Source organism: Entelurus aequoreus, linkage group LG28 (genome assembly GCF_033978785.1).
Source record: "Entelurus aequoreus isolate RoL-2023_Sb linkage group LG28, RoL_Eaeq_v1.1, whole genome shotgun sequence".
Taxonomy (NCBI): domain Eukaryota; kingdom Metazoa; phylum Chordata; class Actinopteri; order Syngnathiformes; family Syngnathidae; genus Entelurus; species Entelurus aequoreus.
The window spans coordinates 36,447,532-36,473,194 of NC_084758.1; the positions used below are offsets into that span (position 1 = coordinate 36,447,532).

Consider the following 25,663-nt stretch of genomic DNA (forward strand, 5'->3'; position numbering starts at 1 on the left):
AGTTGTTGTTATTATTAGTTTAGTTGTTGTTATTATTAGGTTAGTTGTTGTTATTATTAGGTTAGTTGTTATTATTATTAGGTTAGTTGTTGTTATTATTAGGTTAGTTATTATTATTATTAGGTTAGTTGTTATTATTATTAGGTTAGTTGTTATTATTATTAGGTTAGTTGTTGTTATTATTAGGTTAGTTATTATTATTATTAGGTTAGTTGTTATTATTATTAGGTTAGTTGTTATTATTATTAGGTTAGTTGTTGTTATTATTAGTTTAGTTGTTGTTATTATTAGGTTAGTTGTTGTTATTATTAGGTTAGTTGTTGTTATTATTAGGTTAGTTGTTATTATTATTAGGTTAGTTGTTATTATTATTAGGTTAGTTGTTATTATTATTAGGTTAGTTGTTGTTATTATTAGGTTAGTTGTTATTATTATTAGGTTAGTTGTTATTATTTTTAGGTTAGTTGTTATTATTATTAGTGCACAGTGAAGCAGTCAGTGAGAACTTGCGTAGGCTCGCTGGCTAATTGCTGTTGTTTGCTGGCCTGGGATCAGCCATCTGCTTTAGTTCCGCTCTGAGGGGACGTCCTTTTCCTCAACTCAGTAACGGCTTGTTAGTAGAGCAGCTTTGGCCAAACTTTTTCCAGAAAGAAAATCAACAATGTGGGTTGGTGACTTTTCCTTCATTGCCATTAATACCAATGACATGTAGGTTCACATATGCAAATATGTTGAATACATTCAATAATATATCATTAACGAAAGAACAATATATCAAATGTAATGAAAATGTATAATTCCCCTGCCCCAAGCAAATGCTTTTAGAAATGAAAAATATTTTAATCTGCTGTTATAATTAATTACTTCGGTAATAATCAACAAATGAGAAATATTTTTGTTAAATGTTTTATTTCCAAATTGTGTCATCTACAATTTGAAATGTTTTTCCTGATTATAAATTTAGTTTCAGAAATATAATAATATATAATCTGCAGTTATAATTAGTTACTTTAATAATAATCAATAAATGATTCCAATATATCAATATTTTTTAATTTCATTGTTTTTATTTTTAAATTGTGTTGTCTACAATTTAAAGAATTATTTTTTCCTTATGTAAATACTGTAAGTAGACCAATCCATTTTTAAAAAAAAAAATTCGGTCAAGTAAAATATAATATTTAAGTTTCTTAATCTACAATTGTAATACATTGTAAAATAAAAACTATCTAAATGAGGCAATTCCTGAAGGAAGTGCGTGTGAAAGCTCCGAAGTTGAAGTGAAATGCTGACAGAATGAATGGAAGAATGTTGGAATGTTGAAGACTTTGAATTTCCCGGGAAAACAGAATTAGGTTTGGAAGTTGGGAAAGTGTTAGTTAGAATGAGTGGAATGTGTTGATGTTGGAAATGTTGACGTTTGGAAAATGTATCATTCATTTTGAATGGGGAAAATGTCCCTAAAGACTGGGAATTCTAGGAAATCCGGGGAATTGTTTTTTTCATAGATGTTAGACGGAGAGCACACAATTCCTGAACAGGCTGAATATTTTGAAGTTGGAACGGTTTGAATCGGTTAAAAAAATGTGGGAGTTGTGCAACTTAGAAGAATGTCCCGTTCTTTTCAATGGGAATTTTGGGAAAGGGGGAATTTTCTTGAAAATGTTATCAAATGTGAATGGTCGGAATGAGTGTTGGAATTTTTCAAATCGGTTGAGAAATGTTGAAGTAGTAACATTTTTCATTGAGAAATGGTATTACGGAATTCCTGGATATTACCGAAAAACCGGGAATTTTTCCAGTTCCAAAAACAACTTTGTTTTTTGTCCTGATGAAGAGGAATGTTTTGACGGGGGAATGCTTCAAGTGGGTTGAAAAATGTGGAAGGAGTCGTCAAAGAGTTTGAAAAAACGGGAATTCCTGGAATTTTTTGGAACTTGGGAAAATGATAGTTTGAATGTCCAGGATATGTGGAAGGTGGAATGTTTGAATCAGTTGAAAAATGTGGAAGTGTTTGAGGTTTGAAAAATGGCCAATTCATTTGAAATGTCCCGGAAAACCTGGAATTCTGGGAATTGTTGTAATTTGTAATAAAAAGTGAGCTGTGGGCCACAAATGACCGAGTCAGACTTTGTCTTGAAGTTGATGTTTGGTGTTTGTGGCATCAACTGAAGTTTACTTTGGTCTTGCAAAGATTCTGGAGGTCAACGGTCAAAACTTTGAGAATGTCCAACTCAGCAAAGCCAAGGAGATTCTGAAGAACAACACCCACTTGTCCATAACTGTGAAAACCAACCTGTTAGGTAAGCTCAGTGAGCACACCCCACAAGACACAAGGCCGTCTCAAGACGGAACCTACAACTAACGGGTCTGAAATGCTCCCAAATGTAGTTTTTAAAGATCTGCTAAGCAGGCCCGAGCAGGACCACGATGTGGACGGCGAGGAGGAGCACGACAGGAAGAACGGGGCGCCCCACCTCCCCAAGATCGGGGACATCAAGAAGGCCAGCCGCTACTCCATACCCGACCTGGCGGTGGACGTGGAGCAGGTGATGGGCCTGGAGAAGGCCAGCAAGAAGGCCAAGACCAACACTGTGGGAGGACGCAACAAGCTCAAGAAGATCTTTGACAAAACACTCACCAGCATTCTTCCTCCTAAACCGTACAAGTAAGTACATACCCTTCTAATCATCTCATGCAGCTCATTTATATCTACCTCCAATAGTTGCTTACTATACAAAACACAAAACCGGTGAAGTTGTCACGTTGTGTAAATGCTAAATCAAAAGAGAATACAACAAATCCTTTTCAACTTATATTCAATAGAATAGACTGCAAAGACAAGATATTTCATGTTCACACTCACAAACTTCTTTTGTTTGCAAATAATCATGAACTTACAATTTCATGGCAGCAACACATTGCAAACAAGTTGTCACAGGGGCATGTTCACCACTGTGTTACATGGCCTTTCCTTTGAACAACACTCAGTAAAGGTTTGGGAAGTGAGGAGACACATTTTGGAAGTGGAATTCTTTCCCATTCTTGCTTGATGTACAGCTTAAGTTGTTCAACAGTCCGGGGGTCTCCCTTCTCATATTTTAGCTGCCACACATTTTCAATGTCTGGACTACAGGCAGGCCAGTCTAGTACCCGCACTCTTTTACTATGAAGCCACGCTGTTGTAACACCTGGCTTGGCATCGTCTTGCTGAAATAAGCAGGGGCGTCCATGATAACAACATATGTTGCTCCAAAAGCTGTATGTACCTTTCAGCATTAATGGTGCCTTCACAGATGTGTAAGTTACCCATGTCTTGGCCACTAATACACCCCCATACCATCACACATGCTGCCTTTTACACTTTGACCCTAGAACAATCCAGATGGTTCTTTTCCTCTTTGGTCCGGAGGACACGACATCCACAGTTTCCAAAAACAATTTGAAATGTGGACTCGTCAGACCACAGAACACTTTTCCACTTTGTATCAGTCCATCTTAGATGAGCTCAGGCCCAGCAAAGCCGACGGCGTTTCTGGGTGTTGTTGATAAATGGCTTTCGCTTTGCATAGGATAGTTTTAACTTGCACTTACAGATGTAGCGACCAACTGTAGTTACTGACAGTGGGTTTCTGAAGTGTTCCTGAGCCCATGTGGTGATATCCTTTACACACTTTACACATTTTGATGCAGTACCGCTTGAGGGATGGAAAGTCACTTGCATTCAATGTTGGTTTTCGGGCTTACCGCATACGTGCAGGGATTTCTCTTAGGTTTTCTGAACGTTTTGATGATATTACGGAGCGTAGATGTTGAAATCCCTAAATTCCTTGTTGAGAAATGTTGTTCTTCAACAATTTGCTCAGGCATTTGTTGACAAAGTGGTGACCCTCGCCCCATCCTTGTTTGTGAATGACTGAGCATTTCATGGAATCTACTTTTATACCCAATCATGGCACCCACCTGTTCCCAATTAGCCTGCACACCTGTGGGATGTTCCAAATAAGTGTTTGATGAGCATTCCTCAACTTTATCACTCTTTTTTGCCACTTGTGCCAGCTTTTTTGAAACATGTTGCAGGCATCAAATTCCAAATGAGCTAATATTTGCAAAAAATAACAAAGTTTTCCAGTGTGAACATGAAATATGTTGTCTTTGCAGTCTATTCAATTGAATATAAGTTGAAAATGATTTGTTGTATTGTCTTGTTATTTAGCATTTACACAACGTGACAACTTCACTGCTTTAGTAGTTTGTAGATCAGACATTCTGCTTAAGGCTTTTTTGCCAGGCCACAAATGGCTCCGGGCACAAACGGTCACGGCTGAGATCAGCATTTAAATGCATGTTGTTTATATAAAATACAGCAATGACGTCATACTAGCAGTTGATCACATGACTTGACCACAAAGGAACGCCCCCAAAAGAGAAAGCGTGTTATTGAGGTTGTGGTTTGGCCATTTAGTCAGCTTCAAGTGTGAAAAGAAGTTGCGCCCTCTGTCTGTTTATGACTGTACTGCAGCCTCACCCTTTCTCTCTCCCTGTCTGGTTGTCATAGCGACGTGTGCGTGGGCCAGTCGCAGGATGACAGCATTTTGGGCATGAAGCAGTCCAAACAGATCCCACCGGCACTGCCCGTCAGCGGCAACCTGTCGTCTTCAAACCCGGACCTCCTGCAGTCCCACCACCGCATCCTGGACTTCAACAATCAGCCTGGTGAGTGCCAAGGTTTTACATACTGTACTTACTGTACTTACTTACATCCATGTTGTTTGTCTTCTTCCAGTCCCGGTCCCCCCGAGTGAGTACCTTATGTACAAACCCCGTTTCCATATGAGTTGGGAAATGGTGTTAGATGTAAATATAAACGGAATACAATGATTTGTGAATCCTTTTCAAGCCATATTCAGTTGAATATGCTACAAAGACAACATATTTCATGTTCAAACTGATAAGCAAATAATAATGAACTTAGAATTTCATGGCTGCAACACGTGCCAAAGTAGTTGGGAAAGGGCATGTTCACCACTGTGTTACATGGCCTTTCCTTTGAACAACACTCAGTAAAGGTTTGGGAAGTGAGGAGACACATTTTTGAAGTGGAATTCTTTCCCATTCTTGCTTGATGTACAGCTTAAGTTGTTCAACAGTCCGGGGGTCTCCCTTCTCACATTGCAGGTGCCACACATTTTCAATGTCTGGACTACAGGCAGGCCAGTCTAGTACCCGCACTCTTTTACTACGTTGATGTAACACGTGGCTTGGCATTGTCTTGCTGAAATAAGCAGGGGCGTCCATGGTAACGTTGCTTGGATGACAACATATGTTGCTCCAAAAGCTGTATGTACCTTTCAGCATTAATGGTGCCTTCACAGATGTGTAAGTTACCCATGTCTTGACCACTAATACACCCCCATACCATCACACATGCTGCCTTTTACACTTTGCGCCTAGAACAATCCAGATGGTTCTTTTCCTCCTTGGTCCGGAGGACACGACGTCCACAGTTTCCAAAAACAATTTGAAATGTGGACTCGTCAGACCACAGAACACTTTTTCCACTTTGTATCAGTCCATCTTAGATGAGCTCAGGCCCAGCGAAGTGTTTGTGGGTGTTGTTGATAAACGGTTTTTACCTTGCATAGGAGAGTTTTAACTTGCACTTACAGATGTAGCGACCAACTGTAGTTACTGACAGTGGGTTTCTGAAGTGTTCCATGTGGTGATATCCTTTACACACTGATGTGGCTTGTTGATGCAGTACAGCCTGAGGGATGGAAGGTCACGGGCTTAGCTGCTTACCTGCAGTGATTTCTCCACATTCTCTGAACCCTTTGATGATATTACGGAGCGTAGATGGTGAAATCCCTCAATTCCTTGCAATAGCTGCTTGAGAAAGGTTGTTCTTAAACTGTTCAACAATTTGCTCAGGCATTTGTTGACAAAGTGGTGACCCTCGCCCCATCCTTTCTTGTGAATGACTGAGCATTTCATGGAATCTACTTTTATCCCCAATCATGGCACCCACCTGTTCCCAATTAGCCTGTTCACCTGTGGGATGTTCCAAATAAGTGTTTGATGAGCATTCCTCAACTTTATCACTATTTATTGCCACCTTTCCCAACTTCTTTGTCACGTGTTGCTGCCATCAAATTCTAAAGTTAATGATTATTTGCAACAAAAATAAAGTTTATGAGTTTGAACATGAAATATGTTGTCTTTGTAGCATATTCAACTGAATATGGCTTGAAAAGGATTTGCAAATCATTGTATTCTGTTTATATTTACATCTAACACCATTTCCCAACTCATATGGAAACAGGGTTTTTACCCCACAACCCCACAATCACTTTTTGCAGACTTTGACATTCGTTAGCTGCTGTGGCTAATTTGCAGTAAAGCTTCTCTTTTCACTGGGGCTAATTGAGTAAGGCTAATCTGCACTCGCACTGACCTTTGACCCGTCCTCCTCCTGTGGGCACATGGCTATTTTACTGTGGTGTGGACATTTGTGGTACTTTGGAATGAAGGCTTTTCAATCATGCTAATGGACTTCACCTGACGGAATGCTGGGAAACAACGTTTTGATTGATTGTGTTTACTTGCACGGTGGTGGTGTAGTACGGTATGTCATTTGGGATGTATGGGAATATAATAACTATACAGGACGTCCTAGGTCTATGTCCGTTTTATTTCGACACATTCGGAGCTTTGGACAATATATCATTTTCACTTTCCCCTTCCTTGTCTTTGACACACTACCATCATCACACTTGGGAGACAAAATGGAGGTTTGAGTAAAAAGTTAGCTAAAATCAACCAGAATATGATTTTATTGATATTATCATAATGTATGTAGAAGCACCTATAATACAATATAATGTGGCCACTTTATTGTCATAGCAGCACACGTGAGACACCAGGTGGCACAACAACAATATATGTACATAATAACTAGAGATGTCCGATAATATCGGCCGATAAATGCTTTAAAATGTAATATCGGAAATTATCGGTATCGTTTTTTTTTTATTATTATTGGCATCGTTTTTATTTTTTATTTTTTTAAATTAAATCAACATAAACAACACAAGATACACTTACAATGAGTGCACCAAGCCACAAAACCTCCCTCCCCCATTTACACTCATTCACACAAAAGGGTTGTTTCTTTCTGTTATTAATATTCTGCTTCCTACATTATATATCAATATATATCAATACAGTCTGCAAGGGATACAGTCCGTAAGCATTATATATCAATATATATCAATACAGTCTGCAAGGGATACAGTCCGTAAGCATTATATATCAATACAGTCTGCAAGGGATACAGTCCGTAAGCATTATATATCAATATATATCAATACAGTCTGCAAGGGATACAGTCCGTAAGCATTATATATCAATATATATCAATACAGTCTGCAAGGGATACAGTCCGTAAGCATTATATATCAATATATATCAATACAGTCTGCAAGGGATACAGTCCGTAAGCATTATATATCAATATATATCAAATACAGTCTGCAAGGGATACAGTCCATAAGCATTATATATCAATACAATCTGCAAGGGATACAGTCCGTAAGCATTATATATCAATATATATCAATACAGTCTGCAAGGGATACAGTCCGTAAGCATTATATATCAATACAGTCTGCAAGGGATACAGTCCGTAAGCACACATGATTGTGCTCCACTAATAGTACTAACCTTTAACACTTCATTTGACTCATTTTCATTCATTACTAGTTTCTATGTAACTGTTTTTATATTGTTTTACTTTCTTTTTATTCAAGAAAATGTTTTTAATGTATTTATCTTTTTTTATTGTATTAATTTTTTTTAAAAGGACCTTATCTTCACCATACCTGATTGTCCAAATTAGGCATAATAATGTGTTAATTCCACAACTGTAATTATCTGTATCGGTTGATATCGGTATCGGTTGATATCGGTATCGGTAATTAAAGATTTGGACAATATCGGAATATCGGATATCGACAAAAAGCCATTATCGGACATCCCTAATAATAACTCAAATACAATATGATATGAATAGTATACATTATAAATAGCAGAGGTTAATTAGAGTAGATTATAGTAGAATAGAACATGTAGAAAAAATAGAATTGTGATCTATAGTCCAAATAAAATGGGAATGGATGGGTGGAGTTTCTTTTACTGTTAGCAATACGAATACATACTGTTCACATGGTACCAGTTCCCGGTACCTGGGAATCGATACCGGTACTCGACGGTACCAAATTTCCGTACTTTTGTGTGGTTTAATAAATGTAAATTTTTTAAAATCAAAAACAATATTTTATACATTTAAAAATGAGCTGGTTATGATAACTTTGCTGTCCAATTGTTATATCTTATTTTATTGTACCATTTGATCTCGTTTGCAATGCAGTTGCACGTCCAAGACATTACATGGTAGTACTGTATTGTTGTATTGTCTAACTCCTATGTGGCAATGACAAGACATTACATGGTAGTACTGTATTGTTGTATTGTCTAACTCCTATGTGGCAATGACAAGACCTTACATGGTAGTACTGTATTGTTGTATTGTCTAACTCCTATGTGGCAATGACAAGACATTACATGGTAGTACTGTATTGTTGTATTGTCTAACTCCTATGTGGCAATGACAAGACATTACATGGTAGTACTGTATTGTTGTATTGTCTAACTCCTATGTGGCAATGACAAGACATTAGATGGTAGTACTGTATTGTTGTATTGTCTAACTCCTATGTGGCAATGACAAGACATTACATGGTAGTACTGTATTGTTGTATTGTCTAACTCCTATGTGGCAATGACAAGACATTACATGGTAGTACTGTATTGTTGTATTGTCTAACTCCTATGTGGCAATGACAAGACATTACATGGTAGTACTGTATTGTTGTATTGTCTAACTCCTATGTGGCAATGACAAGACATTACATGGTAGTACTGTATTGTTGTATTATCTAACTCCCATGTGGCAATGACAAGACATTACATGGTAGTACTGTATTGTTGTATTGTCTAACTCCTATGTGGCAATGACAAGACATTAGATGGTAGTACTGTATTGTTGTATTGTCTAACTCCTATGTGGCAATGACAAGACATTACATGGTAGTACTGTATTGTTGTATTGTCTAACTCCCATGTGGCAATGGCAAGACATTAGATGGTAGTACTGTATTGTTGTATTGTCTAACTCCCATGTGGCAATGACAAGACATTACATGGTAGTACTGTATTGTTGTATTGTCTAACTCCTATGTGGCAATGACAAGACATTAGATGGTAGTACTGTATTGTTGTATTGTCTAACTCCTATGTGGCAATGACAAGACATTAGATGGTAGTACTGTATTGTTGTATTGTCTAACTCCCATGTGGCAATGACAAGACATTACATGGTAGTACTGTATTGTTGTATTGTCTAACTCCTATGTGGCAATGACAAGACATTACATGGTAGTACTGTATTGTTGTATTGTCTAACTCCCATGTGGCAATGACAAGACATTAGATGGTAGTACTGTATTGTTGTATTGTCTAACTCCTATGTGGCAATGACAAGACATTACATGGTAGTACTGTATTGTTGTATTGTCTAACTCCCATGTGGCAATGACAAGACATTACATGGTAGTACTGTATTGTTGTATTGTCTAACTCCTATGTGGCAATGACAAGACATTACATGGTAGTACTGTATTGTTGTATTGTCTAACTCCTATGTGGCAATGACAAGACATTACATGGTAGTACTGTATTGTTGTATTGTCTAACTCCTATGTGGCAATGACAAGACATTACATGGTAGTACTGTATTGTTGTATTGTCTAGCTCCCATGTGGCAATGACAAGACATTACATGGTAGTACTGTATTGTTGTATTGTCTAACTCCTATGTGGCAATGACAAGACATTAGATGGTAGTACTGTATTGTTGTATTGTCTAACTCCTATGTGGCAATGACAAGACATTACATGGTAGTACTGTATTGTTGTATTGTCTAACTCCTATGTGGCAATGACAAGACATTACATGGTAGTACTGTATTGTTGTATTGTCTAACTCCTATGTGGCAATGACAAGACATTAGATGGTAGTACTGTATTGTTGTATTGTCTAACTCCTATGTGGCAATGACAAGACATTAGATGGTAGTACTGTATTGTTGTATTGTCTAACTCCTATGTGGCAATGACAAGACATTACATGGTAGTACTGTATTGTTGTATTGTCTAGCTCCCATGTGGCAATGACAAGACATTACATGGTAGTACTGTATTGTTGTATTGTCTAACTCCTATGTGGCAATGACAAGACATTACATGGTAGTACTGTATTGTTGCATTATTGTGCTTACTTACACACCATCTTAGTTGTAGTTTTCATGACTACAATGTGAGATGTTAAAATCAGCATGTAAAATGGGTCATGCTAATAGTAGCATGTCTGTGGCAATATCAAGCTAAATGAGCATCAAACTAGTGCATTTTGGAACAATGGAGACTTACCCAACATCCTGCCAAGCAAGAATGGAGACTTACCCAACATCCTGCCAAGCAAGAATGGAGACTTACCCAACATCCTGCCAGGCATCTTGCTTTGTTGACGTTGACATTTGCAACATTTCTTGGAGTGACTTTGTCTGCTTGATTGTTTACATGTGCTGCTGTTTAGTCTGCAGCCACACGCGCTCAACGTACAGTAAAGGTATGGCAATATGGCATTTGATGATACCTGCTAGTATCCACGCAATTCAGTTGGTGCTAATAAAAGTACTGAATTTGGTTCCCATTCCTAGTTGGGGATGATGTATCCAATCAAATCAAACTTGATTGATATAATACTTTACATACACAGGCAAGTGGCAAAAACAAAGTGCAATATAAAAAAAATGGAAGAAGAGAACAAAATATGTGCACACACACACACACACACACACACACACACACACACACACACACACACACACACACACACACACACACACACACACACACACACACACACACACACACACACACACACACACACACACACACACACAGCACTATTGAGAAAAACAAAAGATGGCATGGCACTGAGGATTGAAGGAAAAAAGCCACTTTTGAGGCGTCCACATGAAATAATAACTCCAATGAAGGCCATCCAGAAAATAGTATGAAACATGATCAAATATACATTACAGGACAAAAGTTTGGACACACCTTCTTCTCATTCAATGGGTTTTCTTAATTTCCATGACTATTTACATTATACATTGTCACTGAAGGCATTCAAATATGTTCTTCAAAATAGCCACCCTTTGCTCTGATTACTGCTTTGCACACTCTTGGCATTCTCTCCATGAGCTTCAAGCGCACCTGTGAAGTGAAAACCATTTCAGGTGACTACCTCTTGAAGCTCATGGAGAGAATGCCAAGAGTGTGCAAAGCAGTAATCAGAGCAAAGTGTGGCTATTTTAAAGAAACTAGCATATAAAACATGTTTTCAGTTATTTCACTTTTTTTTTTGTTAAGTACATAACTCCACATGTGTTCATTCCTAGTTGTGATGTGACTATCTACAATGGCCTGTACTGTATGTAATAATACAATATAACTAATGAATTATAATATAATATATTATGTATATTATATTATAAATTTTATAAAATAATTATTTTAATTATAAAAAATATAATATATATATAATAATAATAAATAAATTAATGAAAACATAACATTGAGCAAATAATAGTAGTAATATTAATATTAGGATAGAAAAAAAAGACAATAAATGATAAATAACCTTTTAAGTGGCATAAAATAAAAAGGGACGGCGTGGCGAAGTTGGTAGAGTGGCCATGCCAGCAATCGGAGTGTTGCTGGTTACTGGGGTTCAATTCCCACCTTCTACCATCCTAGTCACGTCCGTTGTGGCCTTGGGCAAGACATTTCACCCTTGCTCCTGATGGCTGCTGGTTAGTGCCTTGCATGGCAGCTCCCGCCATCAGTGTGTGAATGTGTGTGTGAATGTGTGTGTGAATGTGTGTGTGAATGTGTGTGTGAAGGTGTGTGTGAATGTGTGTGTGAATGTGTGTGTGAATGTGTGTGTGAAGGTGTGTGTGAATGTGTGTGTGAATGTGTGTGTGAATGTGTGTGTGAAGGTGTGTGTGAATGTGTGTGTGAATGTGTGTGTGAAGGTGTGTGTGAATGTGTGTGTGAATGTGTGTGTGAATGTGTGTGTGAATGTGTGTGTGAAGGTGTGTGTGAATGTGTGTGTGAATGTGTGTGTGAAGGTGTGTGTGAATGTGTGTGTGAATGTGTGTGTGAATGTGTGTGTGAATGTGTGTGTGAAGGTGTGTGTGAATGTGTGTGTGAAGGTGTGTGTGAAGGTGTGTGTGAAGGTGTGTGTGAATGTGTGTGTGAATGTGTGTGTGAATGTGTGTGTGAAGGTGTGTGTGAAGGTGTGTGTGAATGTGTGTGTGAATGTGTGTGTGAAGGTGTGTGTGAATGTGTGTGTGAAGGTGTGTGTGAAGGTGTGTGTGAATGTGTGTGTGAATGTGTGTGTGAATGGGTGAATGTGTAAATAGTGTCAAAGCGCTTTGAGTACCTTGAAGGTAGAAAAGCGCTATACAAGTATAACCCATTTATCATTATTATTTATCATAAAATACCAAATAAATGTTTTTGTACAGCAATAAATGTATGTTGCAATCATTAATACATCACAGCCTTGTTTAAACCAAAAAGCAAGTTTTACAGAAAGGTAGCAGCACCTCAAGCGCCTATGGAAGTATTTCAGGTACACAAGTACAAGTTATTAATGAAAGTTGACAAAAGGGGAGGCTCTGATGGTGAAGGTGAATGAACAGCACCCTCTGCTGGTGCCTTCCAAGATGGCTGCCTTACCCACCTCTTCACTTCCAGACATGTCAGACCAGGTGTTGCGCGTCTTCAATCATTGGTACTTTAACTTTAACTCTTCACTTCCATACATGTCAGACCAGGTGTTGCGCGTCTTCAATCATTGGTACTTTAACTTTAACTCTTCACTTCCATACATGTCAGACCAGGTGTTGCGCGTCTTCAATCATTGGTACTTTAACTTTAACTCTTCACTTCCAGACATGTCAGACCAGGTGTTGCGCGTCTTCAATCAGTGGTACTTTAACTTTAACTCTTCACTTCCAGACATGTCAGACCAGGTGTTGCGCGTCTTCAATCATTGGTACTTTAACTTGAACTCTTCACTTCCAGACATGTCAGACCAGGTGTTGCGCGTCTTCAATCATTGGTACTTTAACTTTAACTCTTCACTTCCATACATGTCAGACCAGGTGTTGCGCGTCTTCAATCATTGGTACTTTAACTTTAACTCTTCACTTCCAGACATGTCAGACCAGGTGTTGCGCGTCTTCAATCATTGGTACTTTAACTTTAACTCTTCACTTCCAGACATGTCAGACCAGGTGTTGCGCGTCTTCAATCATTGGTACTTTAACTTTAACTCTTCACTTCCATACATGTCAGACCAGGTGTTGCGCGTCTTCAATCATTGGTACTTTAACTTTAACTCTTCACTTCCATACATGTCAGACCAGGTGTTGCGCGTCTTCAATCATTGGTACTTTAACTTTAACTCTTCACTTCCAGACATGTCAGACCAGGTGTTGCGCGTCTTCAATCATTGGTACTTTAACTTTAACTCTTCACTTCCATACATGTCAGACCAGGTGTTGCGCGTCTTCAATCAGTGGTACTTTAACTTTAACTCTTCACTTCCAGACATGTCAGACCAGGTGTTGCGCGTCTTCAATCAGTGGTACTTTAACTTTAACTCTTCACTTCCAGACATGTCAGACCAGGTGTTGCGCGTCTTCAATCATTGGTACTTTAACTTTAACTCTTCACTTCCAGACATGTCAGACCAGGTGTTGCGCGTCTTCAATCAGTGGTACTTTAACTTTAACTCTTCACTTCCAGACATGTCAGACCAGGTGTTGCGCGTCTTCAATCATTGGTACTTTAACTTTAACTCTTCACTTCCATACATGTCAGACCAGGTGTTGCGCGTCTTCAATCATTGGTACTTTAACTTTAACTCTTCACTTCCAGACATGTCAGACCAGGTGTTGCGCGTCTTCAATCAGTGGTACTTTAACTTTAACTCTTCACTTCCAGACATGTCAGACCAGGTGTTGCGCGTCTTCAATCATTGGTACTTTAACTTTAACTCTTCACTTCCAGACATGTCAGACCAGGTGTTGCGCGTCTTCAATCATTGGTACTTTAACTTTAACTCTTTACTTCCAGACATGTCAGACCAGGTGTTGCGCGTCTTCAATCAGTGGTACTTTAACTTTAACTCTTCACTTCCAGACATGTCAGACCAGGTGTTGCGCGTCTTCAATCATTGGTACTTTAACTTTAACTCTTCACTTCCAGACATGTCAGACCAGGTGTTGCGCGTCTTCAATCATTGGTACTTTAACTTTAACTCTTCACTTCCATACATGTCAGACCAGGTGTTGCGCGTCTTCAATCATTGGTACTTTAACTTTAACTCTTCACTTCCAGACATGTCAGACCAGGTGTTGCGCGTCTTCAATCATTGGTACTTTAACTTTAACTCTTCACTTCCAGACATGTCAGACCAGGTGTTGCGCGTCTTCAATCATTGGTACTTTAACTTTAACTCTTCACTTCCATACATGTCAGACCAGGTGTTGCGCGTCTTCAATCATTGGTACTTTAACTTTAACTCTTCACTTCCATACATGTCAGACCAGGTGTTGCGCGTCTTCAATCATTGGTACTTTAACTTTAACTCTTCACTTCCAGACATGTCAGACCAGGTGTTGCGCGTCTTCAATCATTGGTACTTTAACTTTAACTCTTCACTTCCATACATGTCAGACCAGGTGTTGCGCGTCTTCAATCAGTGGTACTTTAACTTTAACTCTTCACTTCCAGACATGTCAGACCAGGTGTTGCGCGTCTTCAATCAGTGGTACTTTAACTTTAACTCTTCACTTCCAGACATGTCAGACCAGGTGTTGCGCGTCTTCAATCATTGGTACTTTAACTTTAACTCTTCACTTCCAGACATGTCAGACCAGGTGTTGCGCGTCTTCAATCAGTGGTACTTTAACTTTAACTCTTCACTTCCAGACATGTCAGACCAGGTGTTGCGCGTCTTCAATCATTGGTACTTTAACTTTAACTCTTCACTTCCATACATGTCAGACCAGGTGTTGCGCGTCTTCAATCATTGGTACTTTAACTTTAACTCTTCACTTCCAGACATGTCAGACCAGGTGTTGCGCGTCTTCAATCAGTGGTACTTTAACTTTAACTCTTCACTTCCAGACATGTCAGACCAGGTGTTGCGCGTCTTCAATCATTGGTACTTTAACTTTAACTCTTCACTTCCAGACATGTCAGACCAGGTGTTGCGCGTCTTCAATCATTGGTACTTTAACTTTAACTCTTCACTTCCATACATGTCAGACCAGGTGTTGCGCGTCTTCAATCATTGGTACTTTAACTTTAACTCTTCACTTCCAGACATGTCAGACCAGGTGTTGCGCGTCTTCAATCATTGGTACTTTAACTTTAACTCTTCACTTCCAGACATGTCAGACCAGGTGTTGCGCGTCTTCAATCATTGGTACTTTAACTTTAACTCTTCACTTCCATACATGTCAGACCAGGTGTTGCGCGTCTTCAATCAGTGGTACTTTAACTTTAACTCTTCACTTCCGGACATGTCAGACCAGGTGTTGCGCGTCTTCAATCATTGGTACTTTAACTTTAACTCTTCACTTCCAGACATGTCAGACCAGGTGTTGCGCGTCTTCAATCATTGGTACTTTAACTTTAACTCTTCACTTCCATACATGTCAGACCAGGTGTTGCGCGTCTTCAATCATTGGTACTTTAACTTTAACTCTTCACTTCCAGACATGTCAGACCAGGTGTTGCGCGTCTTCAATCATTGGTACTTTAACTTTAACTCTTCACTTCCATACATGTCAGACCAGGTGTTGCGCGTCTTCAATCATTGGTACTTTAACTTTAACTCTTCACTTCCAGACATGTCAGACCAGGTGTTGCGCGTCTTCAATCATTGGTACTTTAACTTTAACTCTTCACTTCCATACATGTCAGACCAGGTGTTGCGCGTCTTCAATCATTGGTACTTTAACTTTAACTCTTCACTTCCAGACATGTCAGACCAGGTGTTGCGCGTCTTCAATCATTGGTACTTTAACTTTAACTCTTCACTTCCATACATGTCAGACCAGGTGTTGCGCGTCTTCAATCATTGGTACTTTAACTTTAACTCTTCACTTCCAGACATGTCAGACCAGGTGTTGCGCGTCTTCAATCATTGGTACTTTAACTTTAACTCTTCACTTCCATACATGTCAGACCAGGTGTTGCGCGTCTTCAATCATTGGTACTTTAACTTTAACTCTTCACTTCCAGACATGTCAGACCAGGTGTTGCGCGTCTTCAATCATTGGTACTTTAACTTTAACTCTTCACTTCCACACATGTCAGACCAGGTGTTGCGCGTCTTCAATCAGTGGTACTTTAACTTTAACTCTTCACTTCCAGACATGTCAGACCAGGTGTTGCGCGTCTTCAATCGTTGGTACTTTAACTTTAACTCTTCACTTCCAGACATGTCAGACCAGGTGTTGCGCGTCTTCAATCATTGGTACTTTAACTTTAACTCTTCACTTCCATACATGTCAGACCAGGTGTTGCGCGTCTTCAATCATTGGTACTTTAACTTTAACTCTTCACTTCCAGACATGTCAGACCAGGTGTTGCGCGTCTTCAATCATTGGTACTTTAACTTTAACTCTTCACTTCCATACATGTCAGACCAGGTGTTGCGCGTCTTCAATCATTGGTACTTTAACTTTAACTCTTCACTTCCAGACATGTCAGACCAGGTGTTGCGCGTCTTCAATCAGTGGTACTTTAACTTTAACTCTTCACTTCCAGACATGTCAGACCAGGTGTTGCGCGTCTTCAATCATTGGTACTTTAACTTTAACTCTTCACTTCCAGACATGTCAGACCAGGTGTTGCGCGTCTTCAATCAGTGGTACTTTAACTTTAACTCTTCACTTCCAGACATGTCAGACCAGGTGTTGCGCGTCTTCAATCATTGGTACTTTAACTTTAACTCTTTACTTCCAGACATGTCAGACCAGGTGTTGCGCGTCTTCAATCAGTGGTACTTTAACTTTAACTCTTCACTTCCAGACATGTCAGACCAGGTGTTGCGCGTCTTCAATCATTGGTACTTTAACTTTAACTCTTCACTTCCAGACATGTCAGACCAGGTGTTGCGCGTCTTCAATCAGTGGTACTTTAACTTTAACTCTTCACTTCCAGACATGTCAGACCAGGTGTTGCGCGTCTTCAATCATTGGTACTTTAACTTTAACTCTTCACTTCCAGACATGTCAGACCAGGTGTTGCGCGTCTTCAATCAGTGGTACTTTAACTTTAACTCTTCACTTCCAGACATGTCAGACCAGGTGTTGCGCGTCTTCAATCATTGGTACTTTAACTTTAACTCTTCACTTCCAGACATGTCAGACCAGGTGTTGCGCGTCTTCAATCATTGGTACTTTAACTTTAACTCTTCACTTCCAGACATGTCAGACCAGGTGTTGCGCGTCTTCAATCATTGGTACTTTAACTTTAACTCTTCACTTCCAGACATGTCAGACCAGGTGTTGCGCGTCTTCAATCAGTGGTACTTTAACTTTAACTCTTCACTTCCAGACATGTCAGACCAGGTGTTGCGCGTCTTCAATCATTGGTACTTTAACTTTAACTCTTCACTTCCAGACATGTCAGACCAGGTGTTGCGCGTCTTCAATCAGTGGTACTTTAACTTTAACTCTTCACTTCCAGACATGTCAGACCAGGTGTTGCGCGTCTTCAATCATTGGTACTTTAACTTGAACTCTTCACTTCCAGACATGTCAGACCAGGTGTTGCATGTCTTCAATCATTGGTACTTTAACTTGAACTCTTCACTTCCAGACATGTCAGACCAGGTGTTGCATGTCTTCAATCATTGGTACTTTAACTTTAACTCTTCACTTCCAGACATGTCAGACCAGGTGTTGCGCGTCTTCAAAGCTGATCAGCAGTCCCGCTACGTCATGATTGGCAAGGACACCACGGCTAAGGAGGTGGTCGTCCAGGCCATCAGGGAGTTTGCCTTGACGGCTGCGCCCGAGGCGTATTCGCTATGCGAGGTGTCCGTCACCCCCGAGGGCGTCATCAAGCAGCGGCGGCTACCAGAGCAGCTGTCCAAGCTAGCAGACAGGATACAGCTAAGTGGAAGGTGCTAGCACCGTGACAGTAGTTCAGCATGTTGCAGATGATGTCACACTCAAGACTGTGCACACCCGCAGATACTACTTGAAGAGCAACATGGAGACGGAGACGCTGTGCTCCGACGAGGACGCCCAGGACCTCCTCCGCGAGGGCCAGATCTGCCTGCTGCAGCTCAGCACGGTGGAGGTGGCCACGCAGCTGTCCATGCGCGCCTTCCAACTCTTCTGCGCCATCGAGCCCACAGAGTACATCGACGACCTGTTCAAGCTGCGCTCCAAGGCGGGCTCGGCCAGCCTCAAGCGCTTCGAGGAGGCCATCAACCACGAGACCTTCTGGGTGGCCACCGAGGTGACGCGCGAGCCCAACCAGCTCAAGCGCATGAAGACGGTCAAGCACTTCATCAAGATTGCACTGCACTGTCGCGAGTGCAAGAACTTCAACTCCATGTTTGCCATCATCAGGTCAGTCCACTTTGCTTTATGTCCAACTTTGGCATGTTTTAACAAGATTACATCTTTTTCAGACTGTAAGGCCAACTTCAAATCTTTTTTTTTTTCCTAAAACTGGACAGTGCGCCTTATAACCCGGTGCACCTAATGTACGGAATCATTCTGGTTGTGCTTACCGACCTCAAAGCTATTTTATTTGGTACACGGTGTAATGATAATTGTGACTAGTAGATGGCAGTCAAACATAAGAGATATGTGTAGACTGCAATATGATGGCAGTCACACATAAGAGATACGTGTAGACTGCACTATGATGGCAGTCACACATAAGAGATACGTGTAGACTGCAATATGATGGCAGTCACACATAAGAGATGCGTGTAGACTGCACTATGATGGCAGTCACACATAAGAGATACGTGTAGACTGCAATATGATGGCAGTCAAACATAAGAGATACATGTAGACTGCACTATGATGGCAGTCACACATAAGAGATACGCGTAGACTGCGATATGATGGCAGTCAAACATAAGAAATACATGTAGACTGCGATATGATGGCAGTCAAACATAAGAGATACATGTAGACTGCACTATGATGGCAGTCACACATAAGAGATACGTGTAGACTGCAACATGATGGCAGTCACACATAAGAGATACGTGTAGACTGCAACATGATGGCAGTCACACATAAGAGATACGTGTAGACTGCAACATGATGGCAGTCACACATAAGAGATACGTGTAGACTGCGATATGATGGCAGTCACACATAAGAGATACGTGTAGACTGCAATATGACTCAAATAACAACTCACTAAGCACCCACTTAGTAACGTGCATCACCGCCACCTACAGGACTGGAGTAGAACTGAATGGCCTGACACTTTATTTTTTTGGACTGAGTCCATGTGTACTTTTTTGGAGGTGTTGCAGGTTTGCGCTCCATCTGGTGTGGTAAATTGAAGTGAATCTTAAATGGACATTTCCTTAGTTTTGTCCACACTCACACTGCTACTTCAGTCCTTAGTTTTGTCCACACTCACATTGCTACTTCAGTCCTTAGTTTTGTCCACACTCACACTGCTACTTCAGTCCTTAGTTTTGTCCACACTCACACTGCTACTTCAGTCCTTAGTTTTGTCCACACTCACACTGCTACTTCAGTCCTTAGTTTTGTCCACACTCACACTGCTACTTCAGTCCTTAGTTTTGTCCACACTCACACTGCTACTTCAGTCCTTAGTTTTGTCCACACTCACACTGCTACTTCAGTCCTTAGTTTTGTCCACACTCACACTGCTACTTCAGTCCTTAGTTTTGTCCACACTCACACTGCTACTTCAGTCCTTAGTTTTGTCCACACTCACACTGCTACTTCAGTCCTTAGTTTTGTCCACACTCACACTGCTACTTCAGTCCTTAGTTTTGTCCACACTCACACTGCTACTTCAGTCCTTAGTTTGGTCCACACTCACACTGCTACTTCAGTCCTTAGTTTTGTCCACACTCACACTGCTACTTCAGTCCTTAGTTTTGTCCACACTCACACTGCTACTTCAGTCCTTAGTTTTGTCCACACTCACACTGCTACTTCAATCCTTAGTTTTGTCAACACTCGCACTGCTACTGCAGTCCTTAGTTTTGTCCACACTCACACTGCTACTTCAGTCCTTAGTTTTGTCCACACTCACACTGCTACTTCAGTCCTTAGTTTTGTCCACACTCACACTGCTACTGCAGTCCTTAGTTTTGTCCACACTCACACTGCTACTTCAGTCCTTAGTTTTGTCCACACTCACACTGCTACTTCAGTCCTTAGTTTTGTCCACACTCACACTGCTACTTCAGTCCTTAGTTTTGTCCACACTCACACTGCTACTTCAGTCCTTAGTTTTGTCCACACTCACACTGCTACTTCAGTCCTTAGTTTTGTCCACACTCACACTGCTACTTCAGTCCTTAGTTTTGTCCACACTCACACTGCTACTTCAGTCCTTAGTTTTGTCCACACTCACACTGCTACTTCAGTCCTTAGTTTTGTCCACACTCACACTGCTACTTCAGTCCTTAGTTTTGTCCACACTCACACTGCTACTGCAGTCCTTAGTTTTGTCCACACTCACTCTGCTACTTCAGTCCTTAGTTTTGTCCACACTCACACTGCTACTTCAGTCCTTAGTTTTGTCCACACTCACACTGCTACTTCAGTCCTTAGTTTTGTCCACACTCACACTGCTACTTCAGTCCTTAGTTTTGTCCACACTCACACTGCTACTGCAGTCCTTAGTTTTGTCCACACTCACACTGCTACTTCAGTCCTTAGTTTTGTCCACACTCACACTGCTACTGCAGTCCTTAGTTTTGTCCACACTCACACTGCTACTTCAGTCCTTAGTTTTGTCCACACTCACACTGCTACTTCAGTCCTTAGTTTTGTCCACACTCACACTGCTACTTCAGTCCTTAGTTTTGTCCACACTCACACTGCTACTTCAGTCCTTAGTTTTGTCCACACTCACACTGCTACTTCAGTCCTTAGTTTTGTCCACACTCACACTGCTACTTCAGTCCTTAGTTTTGTCCACACTCACACTGCTACTTCAGTCCTTAGTTTTGTCCACACTCACACTGCTACTTCAGTCCTTAGTTTTGTCCACACTCACACTGCTACTTCAGTCCTTAGTTTTGTCCACACTCACACTGCTACTGCAGTCCTTAGTTTTGTCCACACTCACTCTGCTACTTCAGTCCTTAGTTTTGTCCACACTCACACTGCTACTTCAGTCCTTAGTTTTGTCCACACTCACACTGCTACTTCAGTCCTTAGTTTTGTCCACACTCACACTGCTACTTCAGTCCTTAGTTTTGTCCACACTCACACTGCTACTGCAGTCCTTAGTTTTGTCCACACTCACACTGCTACTTCAGTCCTTAGTTTTGTCCACACTCACACTGCTACTTCAGTCCTTAGTTTTGTCCACACTCACACTGCTACTGCAGTCCTTAGTTTTGTCCACACTCACACTGCTACTTCAGTCCTTAGTTTTGTCCACACTCACACTGCTACTTCAGTCCTTAGTTTTGTCCACACTCACACTGCTACTTCAGTCCTTAGTTTTGTCCACACTCACACTGCTACTTCAGTCCTTAGTTTTGTCCACACTCACACTGCTACTTCAGTCCTTAGTTTTGTCCACACTCACACTGCTACTTCAGTCCTTAGTTTTGTCCACACTCACACTGCTACTTCAGTCCTTAGTTTTGTCCACACTCACACTGCTACTTCAGTCCTTAGTTTTGTCCACACTCACACTGCTACTGCAGTCCTTAGTTTTGTCCACACTCACACTGCTACTGCAGTCCTTAGTTTTGTCCACACTCACTCTGCTACTTCAGTCCTTAGTTTTGTCCACACTCACACTGCTACTTCAGTCCTTAGTTTTGTCCACACTCACACTGCTACTTCAGTCCTTAGTTTTGTCCACACTCACACTGCTACTTCAATCCTTAGTTTTGTCCACACTCACACTGCTACTTCAGTCCTTAGTTTTGTCCACACTCACACTGCTACTTCAGTCCTTAGTTTTGTCCACACTCACACTGCTACTTCAGTCCTTAGTTTTGTCCACACTCACACTGCTACTGCAGTCCTTAGTTTTGTCCACACTCACACTGCTACTGCAGTCCTTAGTTTTGTCCACACTCACACTGCTACTTCAGTCCTTAGTTTTGTCCACACTCACACTGCTACTTCAGTCCTTAGTTTTGTCCACACTCACACTGCTACTTCAGTCCTTAGTTTTGTCCACACTCACACTGCTACTTCAGTCCTTAGTTTTGTCCACACTCACACTGCTACTTCAGTCCTTAGTTTTGTCCACACTCACACTGCTACTTCAGTCCTTAGTTTTGTCCACACTCACACTGCTACTTCAGTCCTTAGTTTTGTCCACACTCACACTGCTACTTCAGTCCTTAGTTTTGTCCACACTCACACTGCTACTTCAGTCCTTAGTTTTGTCCACACTCACACTGCTACTTCAGTCCTTAGTTTTGTCCACACTCACACTGCTACTTCAGTCCTTAGTTTTGTCCACACTCACACTGCTACTTCAGTCCTTAGTTTTGTCCACACTCACACTGCTACTTCAGTCCTTAGTTTTGTCCACACTCACACTGCTACTTCAGTCCTTAGTTTTGTCCACACTCACACTGCTACTTCAGTCCTTAGTTTTGTCCACACTCACACTGCTACTTCAGTCCTTAGTTTTGTCCACACTCACACTGCTACTTCAGTCCTTAGTTTTGTCCACACTCACACTGCTACTTCAGTCCTTAGTTTTGTCCACACTCACACTGCTACTGCAGTCCTTAGTTTTGTCCACACTCACACTGCTACTTCAGTCCTTAGTTTTGTCCACACTCACACTGCTACTTCAGTCCTTAGTTTTGTCCACACTCACACTGCTACTTCAATCCTTAGTTTTGTCCACACTCACACTGCTACTCTCCCCCCCGCAGCGGTCTGAACCTGGCTCCTGTCTCCAGACTGCGGGGAACATGGGAGAAACTTCCCAGCAAGTATGAAAAGCTCTTTGGCGACCTGCAGGACCTCTTCGACCCCTCCAGGAACATGGCCAAGTACAGGAATGTCCTCAACAATCAGAACCTGCAGCCGCCCATCATCCCTCTTTTCCCCGTCATCAAGAAGGACCTCACCTTTTTACACGAAGGTATGTTGCATCCTCACCTTAAAATGACCTTGTCTTATATTGAGGAATAAAGGGAGCAGTTCAAAGCTTCAGTTAACATCTCTACTCACTAGACTTGCAGACTGCAAAAGAAGTCTTCAATTAGCACTTTAACTTAACTTTAAGCTTTAACTTAAACGGCTGTGGCTGTAGGTAACCTCCTGTTGTTTTTTAACTCCACTCTAAGATGGCAGTAGTTGCAGTCAGCTGTTTTATCTAGCTCTGCATGCACTTTAAAATGTTGCTACTAGGGTTGTACGGTATATGGGTACTAGTATAGTATCGCGATACTAATTAATCATATTTGGTACAATACTGCCTCACCACTCTCGTGTCCTGTCATTGCTGGTTTACGAGCAGAGGAGCATGTTGGGCAGCGCACACACACAGAGTACTTACACGCAGACACAGTGTGTGGACAGAAAAGGGAGAATGGACGCATTTTGTCATAAAAAGTAAAGATAAAGGTGAAGTTATAACACTGAAACACCCTCAGGAAGAGCTGCTTTAACACATGGCTAGCTAGTTAGCGGCTAACGTCCAGCCGCTTCACTACACACCGTAGGAGGATACAATAGCTCACCACCGTCACAATGTAAACAAACACCATGGGTGGATCTACACCTGACATCCACTGTAATGATACCAAGTACAGGAGCGTATCTAGTCGATACTACTATGATTAAAACCATTATTTTTATAGTCACAAAATCTTTTTAGTTTTATTTAAAATGTATATTATGTTTATAAAGTCAGTAAATATGTCCCTGGACACATAAGGTCAAGTATCAAAGAAGAGAAGAATAAGTGATTATTACATTTGAACAGAAGTGTAGATAGAACATGTTCAAACAGAAAATAACTAGACATCAACAGTAAATGAACAAGTAGATTAAAAATACATTTTTACAGTTTGTCCCTCATAATGTGTACAAAATAATAGAATGATAAATGACACAATATGTTACTGACTAATTAGGAGTCTTTGTTTGTTTACTTAGTAATAAAAGAGCAGTTGTCTAGTATGTTCACTAATAAACATATGTTTAATGTACCCTAACATTTTTTGTTCAAATAAAGCCAATAGTGTAATTTTTTGTGGTCCCCTTTATTTAGAAAAGTATCTAAAAACATTTTTGTACTGTTACCAAAATATTGGTATCAAGACAACCCTAGTTGTTCCTCAGCTGTCTGTGTGGAAGTCATACTTATACTGTAAGTCCATTAACCAAAGGATAATTGAAGATGACGTCTTTCTTATTCAGCGTCTGTAATTGTCATGTGCATGTGTTGTTAAGGCTTATACGAGCGCTCACTCTTTCTACTACAAGCACATCATGATAACCGTATGAAATTGACTTTTTTTGGCTCTGGGAATCACTAATAAGCCGGAGTTCTTTGAAGGCAGATTTCTTGCCGGGACATATGGTACAATACAATCAGCAAGATAGGATGGAGCTAGACCGTGTAGTATTTTATACCTAACTAGTAAAACCTTAAAGTCACATCTTAAGTGCACAGGAAGCCAGTGCAGGTGAGCCAGTATAGGTATATATATATGTATATAAGTATATACAGGTATATACAGTACAGGTATATATATGTATATAGGTATATACAGTATAGGTATATATATATATGTATATAAGTATATAAAGGTATATACAGTATAGGTATATATATGTATATAGGTATATACAGTATAGGTTATATATATATATATATATATATATATATATATATATATATATATATATATATATATATATATATACATTTACATATCATTAGAGATGTCCGATAATATCGGCCTGCCAATATTATCGGCCAATAAATGCTTTAAAATGTAATATCGGAAAATATCGGTATCATTTTTTTTACTATCAGTATCGGTTGTTTTTTTAAATTAATTTTTTTATTGTATTAAATCAACATAAAAAAACACAAGATACACTTACAATTAGTGCACCAACCCAAAAAACCTCCCTCCCCCATTCACACAAAAGTGTTGTTTCTTTCTGTTATTAAAATTCTGCTTCCTACATTATATATCAATATA

The 25,663-nt window shown here is 40.2% G+C and overlaps 1 protein-coding gene across 8 annotated transcripts in view; it reads left to right on the forward strand.

Annotated features, from left to right (window-relative positions):
* Nucleotides 1-25,663, forward strand: part of rapgef2b (Rap guanine nucleotide exchange factor 2b) — a 386,003-nt gene that overhangs the window by 280,966 nt on the left and 79,374 nt on the right. For 7 of the 8 annotated variants that reach the window (XM_062039897.1, XM_062039899.1, XM_062039900.1 and 4 more), the window contains 7 exons: nucleotides 2,195-2,303; nucleotides 2,392-2,668; nucleotides 4,559-4,716; nucleotides 4,787-4,801; nucleotides 18,163-18,403; nucleotides 18,474-18,857; nucleotides 23,375-23,586. In XM_062039897.1, coding sequence (XP_061895881.1) covers nucleotides 2,195-2,303; nucleotides 2,392-2,668; nucleotides 4,559-4,716; nucleotides 4,787-4,801; nucleotides 18,163-18,403; nucleotides 18,474-18,857; nucleotides 23,375-23,586 — 1,396 coding nt within the window. The remainder of the gene's footprint in view (nucleotides 1-2,194; nucleotides 2,304-2,391; nucleotides 2,669-4,558; nucleotides 4,717-4,786; nucleotides 4,802-18,162; nucleotides 18,404-18,473; nucleotides 18,858-23,374; nucleotides 23,587-25,663) is intronic. The other variant, XM_062039896.1, reaches the window with a different exon arrangement.